Raw genomic sequence first — 25756 nt, 5'->3', positions numbered from 1 at the left:
ATGACCCAGAAATTGCTCTCACTTTAGCATCATGGAGGATGTTTCCATTCCTTAAATGTATTGCAGATGGCAGGAGTGGCGAGTAAGTGAGATCCTGGAGGAGTTTTGAGTAGAAAAACACAAAGTGTCACATAAGCCGAAGTTGTTTCTTAGTTGTTTTTTTTTTCTATTTCAATAACGTTTGGCGAGGAAAACAAAATAAATACTGATGCAAAACCGGGAGCGCTGATCAACAATAACAATAACTTTAATGAAACACACATGAAGTTGAAGTGTGCGAGAATGTTTTTCAGCTTGTTAAAAAAAATAATAAATTAAAGATTTTGACATTGATTGATTTCTTTATGCACTCCTAACTCAACGGAGCAATCAGAAAAGCATCACCCCAGTGAAGGTAAATCATGATTTAATTTCTTGTTGGATGGACAATTACACTAAAAAGAAATTATAGTGGAAAAGGAGGGAATGACAGTAGGGTCCAGCTTTGGTATCCAATATTCATGTCATTTATGCTTATTTGAATTTTCCACCAATGAGTCCTTTAAGAGGTTTTATGTTGTGTTCGATGCACTATCATAAATGTTTCAAGTTCATCTATAAATCTTGAATACTATGTGACCTCGTTTGCTAGGCTGAGACATCATTTATTTTTAAAATCGAGTCCAAAGAAAACAGACCCTCTTGAAGCTGAAATGTGGAACCATTTTCTAAAATTAAACAATTCACACACATTATTATTATATTACATTGTCATTATTATAAGAGTATTTTAGAGTCACAAGCGAAATGTCAAGCATCAGAGAGTTCAACGACATGAGCTGCTTAATTTTTGCTAGTGGTGGGACTCAATTAAAATTTTTAATTGCGGGGTTTGTAATTCATTAATCGCAATTAATTGCATTTTAATCAAACTATACATTGACAAGATAAGTAATATTTTCAATTCAAAACCCCTTTTAAATGTTAAATTATAAAGCAAATACACTACGAGCTCTGATCATTCATTTGACTTTGGTGAAAATACAGTATACCACTTTAAAAATGTGGACTGTGGATGCTGACACAAGTGTTCGGGACGTCTGGGCGCGGTCCAAATGTTTCGTATTGAGATGGTATTTTGGGCTTTAATGGTTCCGGTGAAAAGCCAACTGCTTTTTGCACAGCTTGCACACGACAATAGTCTTTTCTAACGTTCCAATCAGATTGTTTTTTTGAAGCACAAATTAACACCCAGCGGTCCAAGTGAAGCGGCTTTATTGTTTGCAGATGTCACTTGTGCGTCCGAATTACGGCCGTACCAGAAACACGCAAATACAAAGATTCCAGCGAGAACGCTTCAATATTACAAAAATACATTTAATTGGGCTAAGAAATATTTTGAGTTAAAACAACTGTTTATAACTAATAATCAAAGTCCTGACCATAATCCCCATCTACTAAACCGTTAAAGACAATGAGCAAATATCTTGCATCTTGAATATTTGTTGAGCTCTCTTGGAAGTAAATTCCAATCCAATGTTTAAACATGTGTAGTATATTTTTGTTTACTAACAGTTTCGACTCGACAATAAAAGGTGTTTGTCCAGTGAAGCAAAAGTGACATGCATTTACTCTTTTTGTTTTTAAAATAAATATTTGGGGGGTTTTCTGTATAAAGAAGAGACCATTTGAAAATATGCGCCAACTCACCATCGGCTAGAAATGCGAAATATCCTAAGTAATCAAATAAAATACAGTCGGACTTCTGTTGTTTCATGAAGTTGTTTCACCTCACATTCAAAGGCTTCTTCAGATAAAACACAGATGGAATCAGGCTTATAGAATGTAATCAAAACACACACTAATAGGGCCATCAAGGTCACTAATAGGGCCATTAAGGTCACTAATAGGGCTATTAAAGACACAGTTCAGTTTTACGTTTGGGTTGTTGTCCTTTGATGATCCAAGCATTCCCTAGCGATGCCATGGCAGTTGTTTTGGTCACATGTTCCCAAATTGGGAATTGCTGTTAAAGTGCTGAGGTAGAGGAGAGAAGGCTGTGATGCTCCCTCATCTGTTCAGTGCTGAAGATGCCATTTGGATGACTTTGTTTTTAATAAAGCAAGACTTTCTTCCATTTTCCGAAAAAAGGGAGGGCCAATAATAGACATTCAAAATCACTTACATTCTCATTTGTATGAGAGATGTAATGTGTTTAAGGAACAAGAGAAGTATTTGAGATCATACGTTTTTTGAAGATGGACTAGCAGAAGTCTTTTGTGGTACCACAAAGGCTGTGTCACACAAGGCGATGAGCAATAGCACCATGTTCAAAAGCCAACAGTTCTTTTTTTGCAAATATTTCTAGAATCCAGCTGCCTTTTATTGAGCTTAAGGTGTTCTCAAATGATGTAAAACTGAAGTATGTTTCTCTCATGAATAATGCCTTAAATTTGTTTGAATGCCACTACATATTAAAGGTTGCAAATTTATTGCAAACGAATTATTAGTATTTCCCCACTTCATTTCGCTGTCAACCTCTATGAACGGAAATCGGATTAATTACAGGAAGTTTTCACAAAAGTTTGGCTACATTCAAGTTTTGTTGTTTGTTTACACAGTCCTGGGGTTCGTTAAAATGTCATAGCCTCGAGGCGTTACAGGGTGCTATACAGGGACCAGCTTTTTTCTCCTGCTTGTTTTCTTTACCTGCGGGTAAGGCAAGAATGATGAGTAAACAAAAATGTTGGCAGAATGTAACTCCCTGTCATAAGAGCCAATAAGCACACAGACACAATAATGCAGAACATACAAATTACACAAAGCACTCAAATTCAAGCCGAAGAATAATTACATACAATTTTGTGAGTACAAACCGCCCCTACTGCACACACTACAGAAATAACAAGCTTTATCCCCTGATATGAGTGGATATATGCACGGCCGTCACAAAAATATGAACCAGTGTGAACTCAAAGTGCACTTCAACAGCTGCCACTACTTTTTTCAATCTCCAGAGATTTTCTGTTTACTTCTAAGTCTTGTTTTCATCATTCAGCTCCACTTAAGAGACTGCATCTATGTGTACGTGTCTATGGGTGCGATAACAGATTAGCAGATACCTGCCAATGGCTAAGTGATGTGGAGGATTTTTTTTTTTTTTTTTAACGGTGCGATTCATGTCAGAAAAGTTATTAGCCTATACTTCACACTCCCTGCGGTGGGTTTGCCAGATAGGGGTGCATTTGTGATCCTGTCAATCTGATGCAACTCTGTCTCAGACTCTTATTTTTCTGGGTCTTATTTTCATTGCTTTTGAATAATATTTCAGTCTTAAACCATTACTGTTTAAAACCAACAACATCTTCTGCAATACAGTTCTCGTGTCCTTCGTTAAAATGACCTTCGGGCATCAAAATATATTTAGTTTGAATTTTAAGTACAAGTCGCAACTCAAACAGCTCAGCAGTGCAGTCTAAAGGAGAAACCAAAGGAAGTTGGAGACCTTACATATTTTCAACATTTTGTAGTCAAAGAGTTAATAAATGCTTGAGACGACATGGTGGAAACATGTTCTTCAGTATAATCCCATTCATTCATTTTTTAAGAAATCCTTGATTTACTTGTGGCATCCATTCAGGAGTGTCTTAATACCTGCTTCTGCACTGTGTTGCCTACTTATCCAGTGCTTTGTCAAACATGGAGAGTCGTAAGAAACTAAAGGAACAACTAATTACTCTTATGTTGGTAATGTAAAACAACAGTGCTAACAACTGGGCCACAGTGTTGCATTGAGGTGGCAGCAGCCTAAGCAGGGAGGCCTAGACTTCCCGCTCCCCAGGAATTCCCTAGGCGTTCCCAGGTGAGCTGAGAAACATCGTCCCTCCAAACACCCTGAGGAGAAAACTCATTTTGGCTACTTATATCTGCGATCTCGTTTTTTCAGTGACGACCCAAAGCTCATGACTATAGATGAGGGTAAGAACGTAGATCGACCAATAAATCAAGAGCTTTGCCTTTTGACTCAACTCTCTGTTGACCACAACAGACCAGCACAGCATCTGCATCACCAATCTGCCTATTTATCTCTGACTCCATATTTCCCGGGATACTCCTCCACCTGAGACAGGACCTCTTTCCTGACCTGAAGAAGGTTTTCAGGCTCAAGACCACGGTCTCAAATATAGAGGCACTGATTCACATCCTGGCCGCTTCACACTTGGCTGAGAACTGCTCCAGTGAAAGCTGTAGATCATGACCCGATACTCTCATCAGGTTGTGATCTGCAACGTGATGCGAAAAGCAGAGACGCAATCCTAAGGCCACCAAATGGATCCCCTCACCACAGGATCGGCTGATCTAAGGCAGCCTTGGCGGAGTCCAACTATCACCGCAAACGAGTTGGACTTATTGACCAGACTCTGACACCAGTTGTACAGAGACCTAACAGCCCGGCTCAAAGAGCCTGGTACCCTGTGCTCCCAGAGTACCCCACAACAGCATTCCCTGAGGGACACGGTCAAACCCCTTCTACAAGTCCACAGAAGACATGTAGACTGGTTGGACGAACTCCCATCACCCTCCAGGACCCTGCTGAGGGTCCAGTGTTTCACAACCAGGACGTAGACCACACTACTTTTCCTGAATCCGAGGTTCTTCTATCCAATGGATCCTCCTCTCCAGAACCCTGAGGCACTCCTGTGTTGTGTGTAAATACTTTGATCACGTGACATTGTGGTATTTTTTACCAAGGATTCTGATTACCAAGCTTGTACCTTTGTGAAATGTACTTTTTTTTGTCTGCTGTTGATGCATGTTTCCATGAATATGTTTGCATACAACCACTGTGCTTACCTGGTACAGTATTGTTGACAGTTTTCTTTCTTTTGGTGCCTCTTTGTTTGGGTTATAAACCTCTTTCAGTGTCTCTTCAGCCTCAGTCATTTCATTCATTGTCAGCTCCCATTCCTGCTTGTGTCCATTCAACCAGGCTAATGGTCTGTGTAATACACTCAGATTGCTTCACCACCACCCACCTTTCTGTGTGCATTCTATGTGGCAACAAGAAAAGAAAAGAACAAAAAAGGCAAAAACAGAGGGAAGGTTAGCCATGGGGAGACAGTCATGAACGGTGTGGACACAATTCAGGGAGTTTGTGTGTGCTGAGATACTTTTGCTATTGTCCTTTCGACCTCCATTATGCCTCTCTATACCTTTCTTTTTTTCACTCCCCGATTCTTTCAATGTCTCGGCTAAAGATTTTAAGCTCGAGCTTTTCTTGTCTGTTTTGGTTCCTGGCAGTCCTCTAAAAAGTAGTCGTCAAGTTTTTCTTCGTGAGAGCCTGATGTGAGGATCAGAAGCAGTCTGACATATGTCGACTAACAAACCTCAAAGTTTCAAGAGTTTGTTATGATTGCATAAAATCAGCCCCTTTGGGATTCTGTTAGGGTAAGCAACTTATATTTCAGCATCGTGGTGCTTTCACATTTTCTGATTTAATAGAGATATTCTGATAATGTAGATTTTTATATGTAATGAAACCTTTCATTGTTAATATTTTGCTCCCAAGAGGCCAGAATTTTTTCTCATATTTTGAATGAGGGCTTCATCAATAGTTCCTACAGATGTTTAAGGCCTTATAATGTTTTCTTCTATCATTTTTTTTGTGACTCTTAGATTTTTTTCTTCTTCTTCTATATCTAGTATTTGTACTTGACCAACTGAGGACACAAAGCAGAGTTTGCATCTGTAAGTAATATCTTTAAGAACTTGGAAAATTCTCACTGAATATCAGTCAGAAAACCTGAGAGATGCAGTTACTGTAAATAAAGTTTTCTTGTGTGTGAAACTGTTATATCTGCTACTCAAAATCATATTTAGAGTTAGACTTGCCTTATTGTCAGTGAACAAAGACATGGCAGTGAATTTGGAAGTGAAATGTTGTTGCTTGGCTTGGAGTACACAGAAAAAAATACTGAAAAACTATAAATACATATGCATATATACAAGTGTGACTGGTGCATGTGAATAATATTTATGTGAATAGTAATTGTGAAAGGTCAATGTTCATATACTCTATGAATAAGTTGGCATTGTAACAAATGGTAAACAATTTAAAAAGGCGTTGAGTAATTAGGATTAGATTTACAAATCATGTGAAGATGATACTTGGGGGACAAATCAATAAATCAACTATTTAATTGGGAAGGAATTACATATATGGAAGTTTCATTCTACCTGGTTACAAATTTAAAAATGGAGCAGGTTTCCTTGTTCACATTTTCAAGAACTAAACTTCTTCCCCTCTGCCCTTAAGTTCATAAATACCTGACTGCATAAAGGCTTGCTGCTTCCCCTAAGATCTGTCTTTCTGCACTCAGATTTTGGAGGTGCAAATGACCTGTGCTTTAACTCGACCTTTCCACCTGTCACTCAGCCACGTCTGTTTGCGAATTTTCACTTTTTGCTCTCAGATATTTGTAAAACAAAGAGAGTCCTTTCAAAAATCCCTGCCAATAAAGCGCCAAATATGACCCCGACCCCTCCATTCACCGCCACTGCCTTCTGTCAGACCTCGAACTAAACACAAAAAGCAGAATTCGTTATTCGTTTGTTTGTTTATTTGTTTTTTCTGAATCCAGAATGTGAGCTTAAATGGAAGTGTATCTGGGAATAAAAACGCCAGTCACATATTCACTGAGCATTTCAGCATGTGAGAGCAGCACTTTGAAATTGAGCTATCTGGGTTTGGAAACTCTTGGAGACTCAGCAGGAGTCTCAGTAAAAGTCTTAGAGGCTTTAGAGAGATCAACAAGCCTCCAAGCGATGAGGGGAAACTCATACTGCTTACAGGGCGTTTTTTACAGAAGAGATGCAAGTTACCTATCGTAATAAACAAGCCAACAGAAACCGGCTGCCAGCATGTACTTAAGATGATGGGAGATGCCGAGATGAAGGTCAAGTCGGGAGACTTTCCATTAGGCTATCACTACCAGCGTCTGTGGTTTTTCTCTGTCTGCCTGTCTGTTATTAGAGGCTGAAAAATAGTCAGCGCAGTGCAGGGGATTCATCATCATCATAGACTCTCACAAAATCAGTCTACGGGAATTAATTTATCTAAGTAACACACATTTTGACAGTTTTGTGTTCTCCGGCTCCTCCTTGGCAATGAAGGATAACGCCAGTGAATCGGCTACGGTAGATCAAAAGTGCAAAAATTAAAGATGCCGATCAGAGATTTTGTGACTCGACCACATGGCAACAGCTTTAGTTGATTCTTACATGTCTGTTAGTTATAATTAACAACAAAATGCTGTTTTCTATTATGTTGAAAGACTGAAGACTTCCTAATGAAGTCAAAACAAATGTATTGAAACATCTAAGAGTTACATGGCTGTCTAGTTTTGCTGTATTGTTAATCCCGTCTATCTCCAAATCTATACTACTGAAATCTTCATTAGAAAAAAAAAAATATATATATATATATATATATATATATATATATATATATATACTATAATGTGCACTAAAAATAATAATTTTTCTTCAGTTTCTTTATTTAAAAAAGCATCAGTGTCAAGCTTAATATTTGTGAGGAAAACATTGACTTACTGTTACGCATTAGATCCTGAAATTGTTCAGGAATTTATTGTAAATATACAGGAGCTTTCAGCACTGTCATTAAATATTGATACATTTGCCAGAGGCATTGTCACACCATGTACATGACATGTAACTGCATTCAGACTGGATTTCACAAACATTATAAAACAATGGAAATGTATTAGAATTACCATTTTAATCTGTTTTTCTGTATCTTTTCATGAGTTATTAGCATCATTCGGATAGGGAGCATGTTTAGCATGATCTTCTTCTTTTTTTTTTTTTACAAAGCAATTATTGACCTTAACTTTGGCATATCATATCTTAAAGGTTGCCAATGTTTCCTGAGCCAGCATGTTCTGTGACAAATACAACTCGAGTCATCAAAGAGATGAAACAAAGCAACTTTCCAGTTAAATGTTTTCTTTCCTGTTGCCTGCTAACATTTAACTCCTCATTATAGTGTCCAAAGGAAGAAAAGAAACATATTTCTTTGTAGAAGCTTCTAACGCCGCAGAGATGCTGAAAATAAATCACTGAGTCTTCATCCCTCACTGAAGAATGATCTCACTGCTAGTCAGCTAGTTGGGTTTGTGATCAGGCCGTTTCTGGTTATCATCCAAATATATGGCTGCATCTCTATCATTTTTGTTTGTTTGCTGAGAATAATGGCAACTATATCAGAGAGAACTCTGTGCAATAACTTAACAGAGAATCAACCACATGTATATCAGCATTTTCATTTTTGTGTGAACCAGTTAATTTGAAACTTTACCACCATCAACCAGTTAGCTAGAAGAATTCATGAAATCCTGTCCTGGCTACCTCCACCTACCTCCCTCCACTTTGTCATTTTTCATTTAGCTCCATTTATTTTGTAACAAGCAACTCAGGTCAAAACCACAAAGTTATGATTATTTTCATTCCTTAGAAATGCATATAGCCTGACCTTTTTCTGTTTAGTGCAATCCTGTTCTAAAGAAAAACCAAGACGATTCTTGGTTTTCATGCACAAAACAAAGAAAAAATCTAAACATTGGCACGAAAGAAGCCGAAGTGTAAAAGATTCAGTTTTGTGGCGAAAGCAACAGAATTTCCCCCACATGTATTTCGGCTGCGCAGCCGGGTGTTACCAACATAAATTAGACAACTTAAATGTACCAGGCATCTTTGCTACAAATGAGAGCAGAGCGGCGCTCTTACTTTCTCCCCTTCACATCCTTCGCTTACGTCCTACTTCCACTTCCTTTCTCCTTTCATACCAGAAAAGCACTATTTCTTTCTGAGCTGCCGCCCCTAGTTTCTGAGAAGTCACTCATCTCCCTCTTTTGCTGTTCATGGCTGTGCCAAAGGAAATCATCCATGAAAAATGCTTTGACCCTTCATAATTGTGGCTCTCTGCATGTTTTCCATTTCCTTGGTGCCAGAGGCACATGCTTGCTAAACTGGTGTTAGAGGAAGATGGGCTTAGACGTAAATTCACGGTTTATGCACATGTTCAGGCCCTCGTGTGGACTCCCACATTTGTATTTGCGCATGAGTGATACATACAATACAGCCGGATTCAGTGTGTAAGTAATTTGAAAAAGGCGATTTTCAAAAGTTGCCCGGCTAAAGCAAATGATTGCTTTGACTCTACTTTACCGATATGTAATGAATATTAAGTTTGGCCTCCTTAAGGCTTAAGTTCCAAAATGATTTCATGTTCACTGGGAATTCTGATGTTTTTATGTCTAGCAAGAGGAACATTTTTGCAGTGAGCCAAAAAGAAATAGCCAATGTCTTTTTGAAGAAGGGGCCAGCTGGGGTTTGAAAACCTTGGTCGTACTTGACGACCTTTTACTTTTGGTACATTATTTTCCTACTTAGTATCTTAGAACTAAGAATTAAGAGGCCCTACCAGACTTCATAAATCATCTATTTTAACAAGATATGTTCATTGCCTGACATGCTAAATTACTTATGACTTTCGTTTACTTGAAAAACCAACAAGTTCCAACGTCCAACTTAAGGTATTGTTGTGCCAGTTTAATCCTAACCACTTGTTCAGTTCACACAGGTTAACACTGAATTATCTGGTTGTGAATACTTGCATGACAGTCTTTTTTTTTTTTGCTATTCCATTTTTAATAAATTTGCAAAACATTCCAAATATTCCATGTTGTCATAATGGGGCAATTGCGTGGAAATTTTAAGGAGAGAGATTCATTTAAAACTATTTGAAATAAGGATGTAACATAACAAAATGTTGAAAGAGTAAAGTGCTGTGAAAGTGAATACTTTCCAGATAAACGTCTGAACTGTGCAAAGAGGCACATGCACAGAGTCATAACACTCTTTTCTTGGGAGTACATGTTAAGACAATTGTGAAAAAAAGAAGCTAAATTTTGTCCTACACATTTCTGAGACAGAACAAACCATAGATCCAAAGTACAAAATTCAAGTTAATGCTAAATGCTTATTAGCAGTATTTGAATTAAAACCAAAGTTCACCGATTTACAAAGTATGATGGTTAGCTTGATCTTAAACAGGCAAAATTCTTGGAATAAATCACCATTGCGATTGAAATAATTGAAAGACCTCATCTTAATCCGTGATCTATGATGAGTGAAATTACTCCTAAAGTCTGGTTTGGCTAAGAACTTCCTCACACTGTTGGGGAAGTTAACAGTTTAGCTGCACAACTGAGATATGCTTGCATTGACATTACTAATTTTAATATTGGACCTTATGATGGAAGAGTTGTTTACATCCTTCACTGAATTTTACAGCACAAAAGTTGATATTAAGTCAGTGTCTTTATGATATGAATGTAGGTTTGAGGGTTTTTATGTTGTTGTTTTGCTGCTAAAACATATTTTTATTTATACCAATACTACGTTTTATTTTTTTAAAGTAATTAAGCACTAAGCAGTTTGCTGAGAGTCTCTTAAATTCTTGTTTTTGTTCTGTCATATTATCCCACCTAAATGCTTGGAGGAAGATTTCTCAGTAACACTTTATCTGAGGGGGTATGCCTAAGACTGACATCACACTGTCAAAAACATAATATAACACCATGAACGTGAATATTTATGACTGTTGTCATGAAGTGTCACTCAGTAAATAATGACGCTTTCAATTCAGTTATTAAATGGACTTTTAATGCCAGTTTTAGTACAACTTTGCATTGAAATTGTCAATATTTACAGAATGCCACTTCAAAGCAGTCATAGACATTCATAAAGACTCCTTCATGTTTACAACTGGTGTTATATCATGTTTATGACAGTGTCATGTCAGTGTTATGCACACCCCGTCAATTAAAGTGTTACCGATTTCTCTTTTGGTTTTGATGCTGAACTGAGAGATGTTTCCTGACAAAGTTATAAATAAGATAATGTCTTTTAACTGCTGGCCAGCAGAGTCCCCGTTATTGTCTCCTCTAATCTGAACAACCCTCAGGTATCTGTCAGAGCTCCTTCTGTCACATCTAGTTTGTTCTGAGCTGAGAAGCGTGACCACTGAAATCTATTTTATTGAGTTACCTACTTGACTGGCTCAAAGTGAAAATTGAATGCAAATCACATGCTTTATCAGCTACATAACTCTTTTTTTTTTTTTTTTTCTATCACCAATGAGCAGTGGACTCATACCCAGTTTGAAATCCACTGTGTCATAATTTCATTGAAACTGACTGCACTGAATTATTAACAGTTCGAAAGGATTTGAGTTTATATAATTGGATTTGAATTTGAGTCCGTCTCTAATGAGATCATTTTACTTGTTTGGACTGATCTGAACTGTGTGTCTTTGGAGGTAGAGCGGAGCACTGAGGTTGCTTTTTTGTTGGGAATTGGGTAATTGATGACAATATGTCAACCTGGCAGTCAAAGGCACTTTTTATCTGGGATAAGCTCAGTCTGTCTGGATGGAAAGCATCTGTGAAGTTGAACTTTGAAGTGTTGCCAGAAGATTCTCAATTGGATTTCGGCCTGAGCTTTTACTGCCGTTCCGAGCATCGCATTGTAGTTCTGCCTGTACGTCCAGGGCTGTTGTCCTGCTGGATGGACGACCTTCAAAATAAGTGGACAATTAGTTCAGTTTAAGACATTTTGTGTGGTCTGTCCTGCATTTTAATATCTAAATGGCTAACCCTTTTATGGACAGGCACATAAAAGTACATTTGAAATAATTTCACTGCCTTATAACATTCTGATACCTCAGAAAAAGGCATTTAGCATTAATGTGGCACTTTATTTTATTTATTTTTTTTATTAAAGGACCTTAATTTTTCAATTTAAGGTTTGAACCCCCCAGGACACATTGGCTTCTACAGTTAAAACCATCAACAAGATAAAAAATAAAAAAATTTAATATTTGTGTAATGTCATACAATAGACATTCTAAGCTATGAATTAGCTGAATAAATTTATAGCTTAGAAATGTAAAACATTTTAAAACGTGTTAAATTTATAAAATGCCACAGAGTCGACTAATTTAATTCTGGAAAAGACATCCTGATTAAGGAATAAATTTCAGTTCAAATTATATAGCAGCAGAAAATTGGTTCAATCAAGTCCTGGTTATTATTCAGTCTGATAAAAAATCTTTCTTTCCAGGGAAGTCTGTCTATAGAAGCCCCTTTGTTAGCATAGCTTCATCTAAGCTAAACCGATCAGCTCTGACCAATTTTCATGAAGGAAAGGACATACGGTTACACGCCACAGACTAAGAGTTAAACATAGATTCAGAGAAGCCTTAGAGGAAAAAAAACTTAATGCAACACCTTGTATAGGAATCTCATTTCACCTGCATGCATCCACCGTCTTGTAATGTAAATCGATCGACAAATCGAGAGCTGCAACTTTTGCCTCAGCTCTCTCTTTGCTACTACGGTCTGACATGATGCTCGCTTCACTGCAGATCCATTTTTCTCTCATTCATGATTAAGACCTCAAGACACTTCGACAAATTACTTTTTTTCTAATAGTTGATGAATATTTCCGCAGACCACGTTTGAACCCGTTTTTATCGCAGTCCAATGCTCACGCAGTCCTAAATTAACTTTAAGCTTTTATTTCTTCAAAAAGAAGGTAGTTAAGGTAGGTAAATTTGAGTTCTGGTGCCGAATACAACTGAATCCTTTCACCTTTCAAAGCTGTGAGTGAGTCATAGCAGCTCTTATTAGGGAGATAAAGAGAAGATGACGAGAGAACACCAGGGACCTATTAAAAACATACCTTGACATTTTGGGATGTTTTGTGTTTTTTGTTTTTTTTATGTATTTTTCTTTTCTAGCCATGTGTGAAAAAGGTTTACTCTTTTTATGAGCAGAACTTTAAACAAAAAAGCCACCTAATTCTGATAGTCACTTGCTTGAAACAAGTGAAGAATGTGATCCGATGGAATCAAATACACACGGATTTGTGTAACCAACACACATGTTAGAATGAAATTTCTTACATGAACTGGTGAAAAGATCAGTTTTAAAGATGCAGACAAACATGAAGTTTGAATGAAGTCCATGAACAGATTCAGTACTCTGAAGTTGAGTCCTGATTGGGGCGGATTAGCATGTTCAAGATTCAACAAAGTCTAATTTATTGATGTTACCGAGTTCAGTCTCAGCACACCTCTGCAAATTCACAAAAGACAAACTGAACCTTTACAACTCGCTACAGTGTTTTTTGGGTTTTTTTCTGAACAGGTCCTTGAAGACACAAGACGGGGGGGAAAAAAAAACAGCTCTAAGCATTTGGGGCACGGCGAGGTACAAAGAAAACTCCCCGGAGCGAGAAGGACCCATTCTGATGTTTGGCACTTCTATCTTTAGTGTCGCTGCAGAGAGATTAGCACCCAAAACAGCAGGAAGGGGTTTCTGTGAACAATACAACTTTCAAGTATGGGCTCAGCGTGTGTGGAACATCGTTTTTCCACAAAGACGAAGGAAACCACCAAAAGGAAACTCTCTTCACTGCAAACTATTACGACTAATGAGTAGTTTGTGATTAACGTGCTCCGGAGCTCCAATGTGTTCACAGTGTAATAATAAATTGAGCCACAGGTGCCACAGACCACCTGAGATCCCCCTTCAAATATGGCGAGAGTTATTGGAGCTGAGTGCGCTCTTAATCTGTCTGGAGTGTGTTGTGTTCACACCTGTCCATTTGTGAACAGACCGCCATGGATTTTCGTTAATGCCAGGTCTGAGCAGGACTTCAGTCCCACGGGAAAAGAAAACATGGAGAAGCAACAAATTTGTGGTTTTTACAGTGAACACCTGTTGAAATAAATCAGCCAAGGAACTTTTTCTACAGACACACATAAGCCTTAGTACAGATCTAAGAACAGCTAAAGGTTTGTGTATTTAAATGAGACACTTTACATGACAAAGGCATCATGCTATTGCATATCTCTCCTCCTATTGTATGGTATCAATGTCCGTGGCTGCAAAAACTGGTTAAAACTTTGTATAATCTCCAGCAAACTCTAATACTAAAGTAATACTTTTATTGCTTCGGGATGCACTGAGATTTTGAACGCAGCATTGACCTTTCAGCCCGATTCGGTCACGTGATTATCGGTGGTGGACAAAGACAATGTTGGGATCGACCAATTTATTTAAGTTCTCCGTCTGCCGGGGCTCACGCCGACTGTGTTAGAGCTGCCGCAACATGTGTGAGACGTAAGCAGCAGCGTGGCAACGACATTCAGGAGACCTTTTCGGAGTCGGAGTGTTTCGCCTAATAAAGGCAGTGTTGCTCTTGTAGAATTCTGCAGGTTGCGTTGCTAGACTTCATTTGCCTTCATGCTGCTGTCAAACGAATGCCTTGCTTTTAGTCTACGTTCGTTGAAAGTAACATTAGTGTATGTGTGTTTTCCTTTTTTTCAACAAATACTATGTGGTGATGACCCACAGTACGGTCGTAGGGTTTGGGTTAGGCTATAAAAATGGATGAACAATAATCAGAAGACCACGCAAAGTCTTTGTGTGTGTATATGTGCCTTGTTTATACAGACTGATGTGTACTGTGTCAGCTATTGTGGCATCATTAGTTAAATTAGTTGCTTCCTATCTTTGGAAGTATCCGAACCCTTTAGGTATGGGACGTCTTTTGGGCGAGATTTAACTCATTTAACTTAATTTATGTCATCCTTTTTTTTTGTTGAGAAAACTGTTTGTGTTACCGTTTCCTCTCCATCGCCCCTCTCACATCTTTCCATCAGCTCTTTCTCTCCTCATTGTCTCTTTCTTTCTGCACTCAAAGCAATTTTTCCTCACCCATTTATACTTCCCCTGTCCTCGTTTTTAAATTGAAGTACATGAATAATGGGGATACAAATATCTGCTGAGGAAACTATCCAGCCATGGCGGTGGGGAAAAGAAAAAGAAAACCAAGTGTGTGAGGAAACGCCAGAAAAAGGAAAAATTAAGATCTGAACTTCCCTCAAACACAGGAGTAAATAAGTGAGGCAGTCAATAGAAATCGAGATTGAGTAATGATTCTCAACCGATCAGAGGGCAGAATTAAGGAGACGGGGGATTTACACCCAGCAGGGCATGAAGAAATTAAGGTTAAATTAACAGAAAGGAACTTTTTTTTTCCTGCAGATTTTAAATCCAAAAGCATTATTTTTTGGGTATATGATCCATTGAAATGTTTTTTTTTTTTTTTCCAAGACTGTCTTTATCTGAGATCTGAGTTTTGCCTACGTTTGCATATTCTGGTAAAAAAAATTTATTTGTCAATTTTGTATTTTGATTGGTCTCTCCTTGTTGCTTATGTTTAGACATTTTGTGTTAACTTTTTCCCTTCTGTTGAAAATGTTTTTTACAGTTCCCCACTTAGTGCTCTCTCTCTGTCTCTCTCTAAACTTCAGATTGTCTATTTAGGCAAATTACTATTTTGATAACTTTTCCATGTTTTTTGAGGGAGACGGGGGAAAGCATATATACTGTATATATATATATATATATATATTTACTAAGACCTACATTATGACTGTGTATCTACTGTGCATTTGCATGGTTTAGGAAAACGTAAGACTTTCATAATTTAACGCTAAAACATTACCTTCCTTTGTATCTAGCACTACAGCATGATATGCTAATTGAAAGTCAAGCCAGACCTTTCAATTCTGCTGCATTAGCATGGCCACTCTGAGCAGCTGAAAATGTTCCATCTATTCTTCCCTGAAATTAAATTTATGAAACTATTATCAAATTTAGCAGAAATCACCCAGTTATAGCAATGCTAAAATCTCATGCTAAGCTATGCAAACGTTTCATCTCCACCAACGAAGATCAAATGATCCATAAAAAGAACTGTTGAGCTGATGGCAGCATAACCCAGTTTCTGATTAATTCTGCAAGTAATCACTTAACCATATGGTGTCACTCATATAGTCTCAGATGGTCAGTTGATTTTTAAAATAGCAAAAGACATAATAAATAAACAAAGTGCTGTTCTCGCACGTTAGACAAACTGATTTTAAGTCAACACTGACATTCATACTTTAAAGATGTAACATACCTGAAGGTTCCACTGAACGTGCTTCATTTCTTCAGGATTAGACAGGTATAGCTCACATTTTCCAATACAACAACATTCATAACCTGTAACCAAACAATTTTACTGCCTCTACTTTCTTTGTATATCCTCCTGTCTCTCTTTGCCCACACTCTTCTTTATCTTTTATACATCTAACTTTCCCTTCACTTATGTTACTTACTTTTCCTTCCCCCATAAAAAGAAAAATATTCCTAAATAAACATTTCCTCCCGACCTCTATGGAGTTTTTATGACAATCTAACTCAGTGAGAGTATAGTCACTGCCTACAGCAACATCCTTCCTCTGCTGCACCAAGAACAATGTTTGTTTTTTTTATTCTCTGCTGTTTGTTTGCATGTTATTTTAGGAACACAGAACAGTCCATGTGAGCTCAACCCCCCTGCAGACCTTAAATCAGCATCGATATGTATGCGTACATGTCTTTGTTCGTATTGGATGGTTGTTGACTGAAAATATTCTGTCGTCTCTTTTGTGTTTCAACAGATCTTTCTAGATGCCAACACAATCAAGCTGGGCAACATCCCCCTCGGCAGTGCCGTAGACCCACTGGAAGGGGCCCCTCCAGGCACCACTTACACCAAACAGACTGTGTACGAGCTCTGTGCCTGCGCTAATGGCAAGCTCTACCTGTCCCCAGCTGAGGAGGGATCCACCTGCCAAACCACTAGTAACTTTTGTCTCTGGAGTTGAAAATTAGAGGCTCGTAAAGAGACAGGACATATGGACTAACAAGCTTGGAGCTGACGCTAGCCAACAGACCGCAGGATGAAGGAACGTGTGTGTTTGGATTGAAGCCATCGACAGCTAAGCTAAGGGTCGGAATCAACAAGGACCGACGCATGGCGAAAGGGTGACGCATGTTCGGCAATCGAGTGACACGGATTCGCAAATGGTAGGGAGGTGACGGTTGCTAAGGGATGGGATCAACAAGAAATGTGGGGCTCGGTATCAAGGAACAGCCCACTAAAGGACTGAATCAACATGGAAAAGAGCCTGTGTGAGGCCGGTGCCAGCAGCACACAAATCAAATTAATAAGGATTGGTCTGTGGCCAATGCGAGTAACAAGGATGAATGACTTGGCAAGACACAAAAGATGGTTTTTATACTAAGACCACTCATGGACATAAATGGGCAGTCTAAGGCTTGAGCCTTTGCTGGCCGTCTCTTCCTTTTGCATTTTGCAGCCTGGAGAGACCCTTCAAGTCCTGAGGATTATTCATGGGATTTGCATTGTTTGTTCTCTGTTTGACCAAACTATCAAGGAGAAAAAAAACAAGCTTTTGTTTTGTTTTGGGTTTTTTTTGTTGGGTAAACAGAATAATTGTAAACTGAAAATACCACCCGGGGGAGGTGGACATGTGCTCCTGGTTAACATATCAGTTGGCTACAGTGATAGACGTGAGTGAACACGTTGGCTCAGCCCAGTGGGTAGCTAATAAAATTTAATCAGACAATGGGTTTTGTCTTGTGGGAAGCTAAAGGCTGCCCAATGGACCAATCTATACCAGAAAGGCCTTCCCCCAATGCCCGTCCCTTTTAGTCTTTCAACCCAACATTGTTACGTGAACCTTTTGCATCGGTGTACAAATGATAGTAACAATGTTCTCCAACCCCACTTTCCCTACTGGATAACCAATGCAAATAATTGCGCTTTAACCCTTGCATTCACCAAATTTTTTTCTCATGGATTTTCAACTCTTTAATGTCTTTTATCTCCTTTCGTTGGTTTTTTTCCCCCCGAATCATGTCTTTTGCTGGTTAACCTCTTGACATCCCTTGTAAACTTATGTTCTCACCCATCTATCAATACATCTCCTCAGCTTTTTTCTCTGTCCACCTTGTTTTCTATTTATCCAACAGCGCTTGACTGCTAAAAAAGGCAGATCGTGAAAAATGACGGGGGCGGGGGAATAGGCGTCATCTCTTTACAGGTGAATCAGTTGTACTATAAATCCTTGACCTCAAAATTTTGAATCTTTTCCTCTTCCCTCTCTCTTTTTTTCTGCATATTTTAAATCCAAAAACATCATCTTTTTGTTACATGATCTATTTGAATTAACTGAAAATGATAGAGAAATGTGAATCTTAAGTTAAATTGAAGTTCTTATGGGTGCTATAGGGAAAAAAAGACAAGTTTTTGTAACTCACTGAAAATTCCAGTAAGAGATGTCAGTGGCAGATGACGTTTAGTCGTATTAATAAGAATGAAATATTTTCATCCTATTTTAGAAACCTTTTGCTGCTGTACTTCTTTTCAAACACTCATTGTTCAGTGAGCTCAGTTTTATGATCTTTACTAGGCTTGCCTTTGTCTGCAGAATATCTGCTTTCCGTCTCTACTTCTCGTCCATCAGTAAGGACTCATCTTGTCTTTTTATCACATCTTTTACTTATCAATCATTCAGTGACATATCTTCATATTGTTTCCTCCATCCTATTTCTTACATGCTCATTTGTTACTCTTTTCTTTTTTTTTTTTGACATTGCACACTTTGATGCCAGGAAATCTGACCCCTATTTTGAAACCCATTTTAAAAACTGCGGCTGTATCACAGGAGAGGTTGGGAAACCGAAACACATTTCTTCAACACTCTGAATGATTTCCAGCTGACTAATCTTTCACCCATCATTTGCGACAGTTCAAAATGATAATAAGCATTCACGTGTGGTAGAAACCTAAGGACAATAACTGTGGATGGAGGTTGGTTGTGTCTGTGCGTGCGTGTGTGGGCGTGTGTGGGTGTGCGTGTGTGTGTTGACTCAACTGGAACAAGGCCCTGAGGCATTCTTTCTTTTTTCCTTTCTTTTAACAAAGTTATACACTGGTGCCTTTGCTACTGTTGGTAAAAGCACATCACAGTTGGAAGATTCACACTACCCTCAGCGGCCCATCCGTGTCTCTGAACTATTATCAATCTGCCTACCTATCTATTTAATTTTCTGACTTTTTTCCTTCCCTTTTATCTTCATTTTGTAGAATTCTCAGTATATCCACCAGACAAAAAAAAAAAAAAGAAGAGGAAAACAATTCAATAATGGATAAAAGTTTGAATTTTAATTTCCTGATGTGTTCCCTTCTGGTTTATTCTTGATAGTAAAAAAAGCACAACTTATGCCATGTATATAACAATACCAATAATACAAAATAAAATATTGTTTTTAAAGATAATTCCTGGAAGGGGTGTTGTCATTAAATCTTTTTGACTTCAGTTGTTTCCTAACACTTTTTCCTGACAATATAGGTTATTCTAATCAAATTATTTTTGCGTGCATACCTTTGAATGCTTAATTTGACGGATATGGCATGTGGACACTGTTTGCTTGATAGTGTAATAGCCATTTAACATCCATGTTGTGCTAAATACAGAACAATGCCATTTTACACTCTAGTCTAAGTGGATCCTAAACATAGAAGGGTATTACATGTAAGAAACGGTGTTGTATTTTTATGATGGTGTAAATTACTACATTTATAGTGTGGTAATGTTTTTTTCTTCTTTAAGTTTTATGTTGAGGTACTAAAAACAGAAACATTTTGATCCCATAATAATAACACTGAGTAGCTCTTCTCTCCTTGATCTTTTTTGAGAGAACATTTAAAGTACTTTTCCACAACAGTCGTAGTGCACATAAAATTGTAAATGTATTGCACACTAAGTTCATGTGAGCATATTCTAGCATAGAACCACCAACACAGATGATGGTTTTTCGACTTGGGTAAATTCAATTACTTTTCTTGCTTTCTGTTAAAACCTCAAAAACTAAAGTTTTATTTCACCCATGAGTCATCTGACATGCACAAAAAACAATATGAAGGTGTTGAAAATATGTCATATTGATTATTGACATATTGTGAGTTGCTTTCCATGATGCTTATGATTGAATTTTAAAACTATGTTATTTAAAATGCTCCATCCCTATTGGAGATTATCTATAGACCATCATGAATCCATAAAACCTGGTCCATAAAAAGACAAGTTTTCAAGAAAGATTTACAAATTGTTTAGACATTTATTCAAGGCAAAATACACAAATTATGTTTTCATACGTTATTCTACATGTAATGTAGAGTAACACTGCTCCAAACTCTGCTCACTCCAGAACTTTGTCTAGTGTTTTATTAAAAGGACTTTATACTGTCAAGCCTTTCACCGTCCTGATCCTCATCTGAAATCTATTTTTTTCTTTTAGTACACTTCATAAACTGTCTTTAGGCTCTGTATTGTAGAGGAAACAATATTCACATGAAGGTTACTTGTCGTCAAAGCTGATATGATTGTAGTTCAGTTTACCATTTATAAAAAAGTATTTCTACGCTTTGGAAATCAACGTCTTGATGGAAAACCTTAAACCTGGACCCTAGGACTTCCCAAAAACATTTTCTATGTATGTCATAAAGAAGTTGTGTTTATAGTGAAATAGAGCGACATCAAAACACAGTTAAAGCACAAAAATTGGTGACTTTGAAAACAACGGTAGTGGATTTATTGACTGCAGCAATGTAACAGCATTGTTTCTAAATTGTAAAAGTATAGAAGAATATAATCTGGGGAGCCACATTAATGCACTCCCGGTTGTTACAATATGTTGCTGATACGTGTACCTTGACAATTTTGGTCTTTTTGACTTGTTCCGATCATGTTTCCACCCACAGCAGCACATCGAAGCAGCAGAGGTCACCTTGGAAGTGGAAATGCCCCCCAGTAGCCGTTGTTGTTGGGCTCTGAGAGCGAGAGCAGCTTGATGTTGTTATTGTTGTTAGTTTTGTGTTGTACAGCAGCCACTGGAGGGAACGTGAACTGCCCAAGGGTGTTCGATCTCTTTTCAATGAATGCCAATGACACTGAGGGCATCCAGGGAAAAAAAGCACCAGCAAGATTTATTTCTCTCGTTCAGCCGGATAAAACAAACTCACTCATTCATCCATGAATTAATTCTCAGAACGGAGAGTTATTACTCAGATGATGAGATTCGTTGAGCTGATTCGCACTTTTTAAAGTTCCTGGTAAACTACGCATAAAATTGTTGTGAACTGTTAAGATCATCTGACGCATTTGACATTTACTTTATGCTGAGCTAAAGACAAGTATCCACAAACCAACTTTTCAATGTACTATTTGTTGGGTACAGACAGAACATACATGCACATGAAACATGGAACCATGAAAATTAACAGGACAACAAAATTCTGAGAGACTAATTATAAAACTGTATCAAAAATAAAATTGTGTTGCTTGACCTATCTTGAAGGTTCAGTAGTACAGCATATTGACTTCTTGGAAACAAACCACGGTCAAACAAACAAACTAGAACTCTCACTAAGATCGATTTGAAACAGTGAATAAGATTTGGGATAATATGTTCCTGAATGAAGACTTTAAATGGTTTTATGGACTGATTAGCTAACTAATCAAATGAATGGCATTGATTGGTATTAAATCACTGTTATTTCAAAGAAGGTTGATATGGCTACTACATACAGTAGCTTTATTTCTTAGCTTCATCTATCAAGCTTCACCTTTTGTTTACCTTCAAGAAGTCAAACTATTTTGCATATTTGTAGTTGGAAATAAACATGGGTAAATCTGTCACCTCACAATATTTTCTGCATTTTAATTATCTAATTACTTCCACCAACACCTGCCTATTAGCTGTGGATAACTTTCTTTTCTTTTAACAATGTGTTTTTAGTATTATATAAATCGTATCTGATGATACATTTCTGTTTCCAAAATAAACCTCAACCAGTCTATCCATTCATCTGTCTATTGACCTCTGCTTGGTGATGTCATGAGGGTAAAATTCACATTTAGCATGTTTTTATGCTTCCATTTGGGTCTCTACTTCTAAAACCAGCTCAAACGCTTAAAAAAGCACTTTTTGGGGGGGATTAAGCTAATGTTTTTTGGTGTCAGGAAAATGAGCCCTTTCAAAAGCCTTCTGAATGTAACATTCAGAAGGCTTTCTGAATGACAGACTCCTGCTGTCTTATCCTTGATAAATGCACAAAGTCTTCCTTCCCCAGATGAGGGATTGCTGCAAAGTCAATGAGTTGGCACAATTGTGTGAGCTTCCTTTGATGAATAACCTCATTGTATTTATGTAGTTTTAGTCAAGATCCAATTGGAATGTATGTTGCAATTCAAAACTATCTGATTGCATTTTAATTGACTTAAATCATATATTTTTGAATATGAACACATGAATCTGTTCATCATGTAAAGTTGTTGCGATATGGCATAATATGACTTCATATGGATCTTATTGAGTTGATTTAAATTGAACTGCATTGAATGGAGGAAGTATTGCCAGACCAGTCAGTGTTTGCCTGTCCAAAGCTTCTTATGATTAAAATGTAGCAGGGGAGAACATTAGACATCCACATATTTATGAATTTAAACAGCCAATACTAAACTGGCAGGTAAATGAAAATGTTTAGCGTTTTTCTGAAATTTCTACACATTTTTGTTTAGCAGCCTCCAAACGTCATAAGACATAATATTATTTGATGTAAAGTGTTTGAAACATTATCATTCAACACTATTCCCCAGCTGGTATACACTGATAGCAGGACGTACCCCTGGGATTTTATTTTATTTTTTTACCATCTAACTTAATTTTTGTTACATTACTTCAATTTAGCTGGTTCAAACTATGGACCCCCGTGGTAAAAATGCCACGGAGGCACGGAGGCAAACTAAGTTACCCATCCGCCGTGTTGCTGAAGCCGCACTTTTATCTTTAAAAATGCAGAGACCCAGGGCTCGGCTTGCCCTATGACTCACCCCAGAGGTTGCAGGGTAAATCGTAATGCCAACCTTCACATCCACCGCATTAATCATTTGTCTCTCTGGGAGGTGACACGGAAGACAGCGGAGGGACAAAATATGGGATTTGTTGTGAGACGAAACTCTCCCTGGGTGACCGCTTCCTTCTCAGGAGTTTGTTCCTTTCACCGGGGAGTAAATGGCACAAAGTATTATTAAACAGCTTCTTCTCTATTCAGATCCCCACTTTGCATGGGGTTTGCTTGGTGCTCTGTTTATGGTTTTTAATGAAGTTATAATTGGCTCTGTGGCACTAGTAACTCAGTTGCTACCAATTACCACTGAATCCCAATCATCTGTGTTTGTGTATGGATTAGTAATGACTTCAAGGTGTATCCCATGGTGTTTGGATAAATTTTCCCGGCTATGTAAAAGTGATTGAGATTCGTTGCAGGCTACAGTAAGTGCTTCCTTGTGTCACTAAGCAGTGATTTGTGTTTTCATCTTTCGTTCATTACCAGCCAACAGTCTTTTGGTCAACGCCATTAAGCCACATCGCAACAACAGAATCCTCTTCTATGGAGATTAAAATGTTTGCATTTATTTGTGTGTAATGTAAAAAAAAATCAACTTGGTGACCAAGGTGCTTTTATTTATTTATTTTTTTCCAGGCAAAAGTTGAGTTTATTTAGTTTTTTGTCTCAATACAGCTAAGCTTCCAGCCGATTGTCTTACGAATTTTTAGCAAACTTTAGAAATGTTGCAAAAAAATCTAATTATCCATGTTTCTATCTACTGGTTTGAGGCCTTTGTGGATTGGTTTCCATGTCCTCCTTGTCCATGTGTGGGTTCACGTTGGGTACTTCCTCCCACAGTCCAAAACCATGACCAGTATGTTACTGGGCCTGTCGGGGTGTGTGTATGTGTGTTTTCAAAATACATGAGATCCCCGATCTTAATTAAAGGAAATGTGAAATTGTGGAAAACTGTGGAAGGTCCGACAGATCAGCGAGTGCAGAACCAAAAAAGACAAACTTCGGTTAGAGAGTTGTGCTTCAGGGCAGCTCGTCTCCTTGGCAACCAGGGTCTTGGAGAAGTTGGGCATTTCTGTCAGTCGAGGCTGTGGAGGAGAAGATACCATGTTGTATGATTAAATCCTTTTCTTACAATAAATAATCAGTAAGTTTGGCTCTTTTCACAGTTAGGCAGTCATTTTTAACAGTTTTTTTTTCTTTCTCTTATTTAGTTGACTACAGAGAAGAGAGGGGCTGTAAACCTCTAGTGCAGCATGAGAGGTAAGAGACAACATTAAGATGCAGCTACTCAGACTGAGGAGAACTGTAAGGAATAAGACAATGATTCTATTACAAGCCTTGTGTTGTATGGTTAATTTCTCTATGAAACAAAAATTGATCATTCCATCTATCCCATGCTAAAAGCTTAAGCTTAGGAGTAAGAGTGAAGTTTAAATTAGGGCCTGCATATTGTTAGTTATTCAAATTAGTCAGAGCATTTATGAGATGTAAAACTATGTTATACCTTAAAGAAACAGTTATCCTTGCTATTGGCCTTTAAAGTAACGAATGAATGAATTTATTTCGAACATGATAGAAGTATAAAATCACACGTGAACAAGGAATGCAAGTAGTGGATACTTTCAAAATCAGTCATTGTTGAGTGTTTAGACGTGACACAATAAATTAATAAACAAACAGATATCTAAAACCAGCAGTAGAAAGAGGCCAAGGTCTGTGAATCATCCTCGTGTACACGCTCAAGAATGCCAGATGCGGCAGCTGCAAATGGCAGAGAAACGACTTACTGTTTATCCACGACCATCGGTGGTCATGCCAACTAGCTTGCGTGTTCACGGCAGGCTCCGCTGTCAGTTTTAGTGTAGCAGAAAGCAAGGAGGAGGATGTGAGCTGCACATACATAAGCATGATTGACAGTGCTAAGACCCTCCTCTTGGCTTTGTTTAGTTGTTTCTAACCGGGTGCCAATGAGAGGAGGAGCTTGATTTTTATTTATTTTGTCACAGATCACCTGGCTGATATCGGACATCAGAACAGTTTTAACAAATATGTAAAATAAAATCAATATATTTTTAAATAAAAGTTACATACTGCAGCTTTAAGGGAGACATAAAACAAGAAGAGTTATTGATATAATGAATGAAATTTTCTTTCTCCTTCTTGCAAGCAGTAGAAATTGTAAATTTTTTGAGAATTTTGTTTTTGTCGTATGCCACTTTAACACGTAGATCTGTTTTTTCCTTTGGTATCCAAATATATTATTATTATTATTAGAAGGTAAAAATAATCTTTTGTGCTTTTTATCAGACGTTTCAAAAGCAGAAACGCAGCATGACAATGTCACAGCGCTCAAAACAAGTCCAAATAATCATCCGTTCCCCCGTCATATCTGCACCATTAGCTCCAACCTTGATCTGCCGAGTGAAGTCGTGTTTTCAAATCAAATTTCAAAATTTCAAAAAGCAGGTTAAATAAAAATGTGACAATGGCATGCAAAACATTTCCAGGCAATTCGCTTGATGCGGTCAGGACCTATTCAAGGTCAATGCATTTTTCTCATTTTAGACCAAATTCTGTTGAAAAAGTTGCACAAAAGTTATAGAAATACCTCGTCTAGTGAGTCATAGCAGCAAATGCACTACAAAAGCCCATTTGCGATATTATACAAAGTATTTCACGTCAATTCTCCACACGTCATAAGTCCTTTGGTGTGGTAAAACTTGTTCATCTTTAGGTCTGGAGCCAGACATTACACAAGCTTTGCTGCTCTAACGGCACATGAGGGGTTACAGTGTGGGTCGGCCTGCTTCGGTCA

The 25756-nt window shown here is 37.8% G+C and overlaps 1 protein-coding gene across 3 annotated transcripts in view; it reads left to right on the top strand.

The window, feature by feature from the left end:
* The window catches only part of sgcz (sarcoglycan zeta), a 342032-nt gene extending 322735 nt beyond the window's left edge, over nucleotides 1-19297 (top strand). For all 3 annotated transcript variants that reach the window (XM_005807872.2, XM_023334551.1, XM_023334552.1), the window contains exon 8: nucleotides 16622-19297. In XM_005807872.2, the coding sequence (XP_005807929.2) occupies nucleotides 16622-16828 (207 nt within the window). In that variant the 3' untranslated portion in view covers nucleotides 16829-19297. The remainder of the gene's footprint in view (nucleotides 1-16621) is intronic.
* The last annotated feature ends 6459 nt before the right edge of the window (nucleotides 19298-25756 follow it).

This window comes from Xiphophorus maculatus, chromosome 5, assembly GCF_002775205.1.
Source record: "Xiphophorus maculatus strain JP 163 A chromosome 5, X_maculatus-5.0-male, whole genome shotgun sequence".
In the NCBI taxonomy this organism is placed as follows: domain Eukaryota; kingdom Metazoa; phylum Chordata; class Actinopteri; order Cyprinodontiformes; family Poeciliidae; genus Xiphophorus; species Xiphophorus maculatus.
The sequence above is the reverse complement of the archived record's forward strand: the minus strand, read 5'-3'. Positions and strand labels throughout refer to the sequence as shown.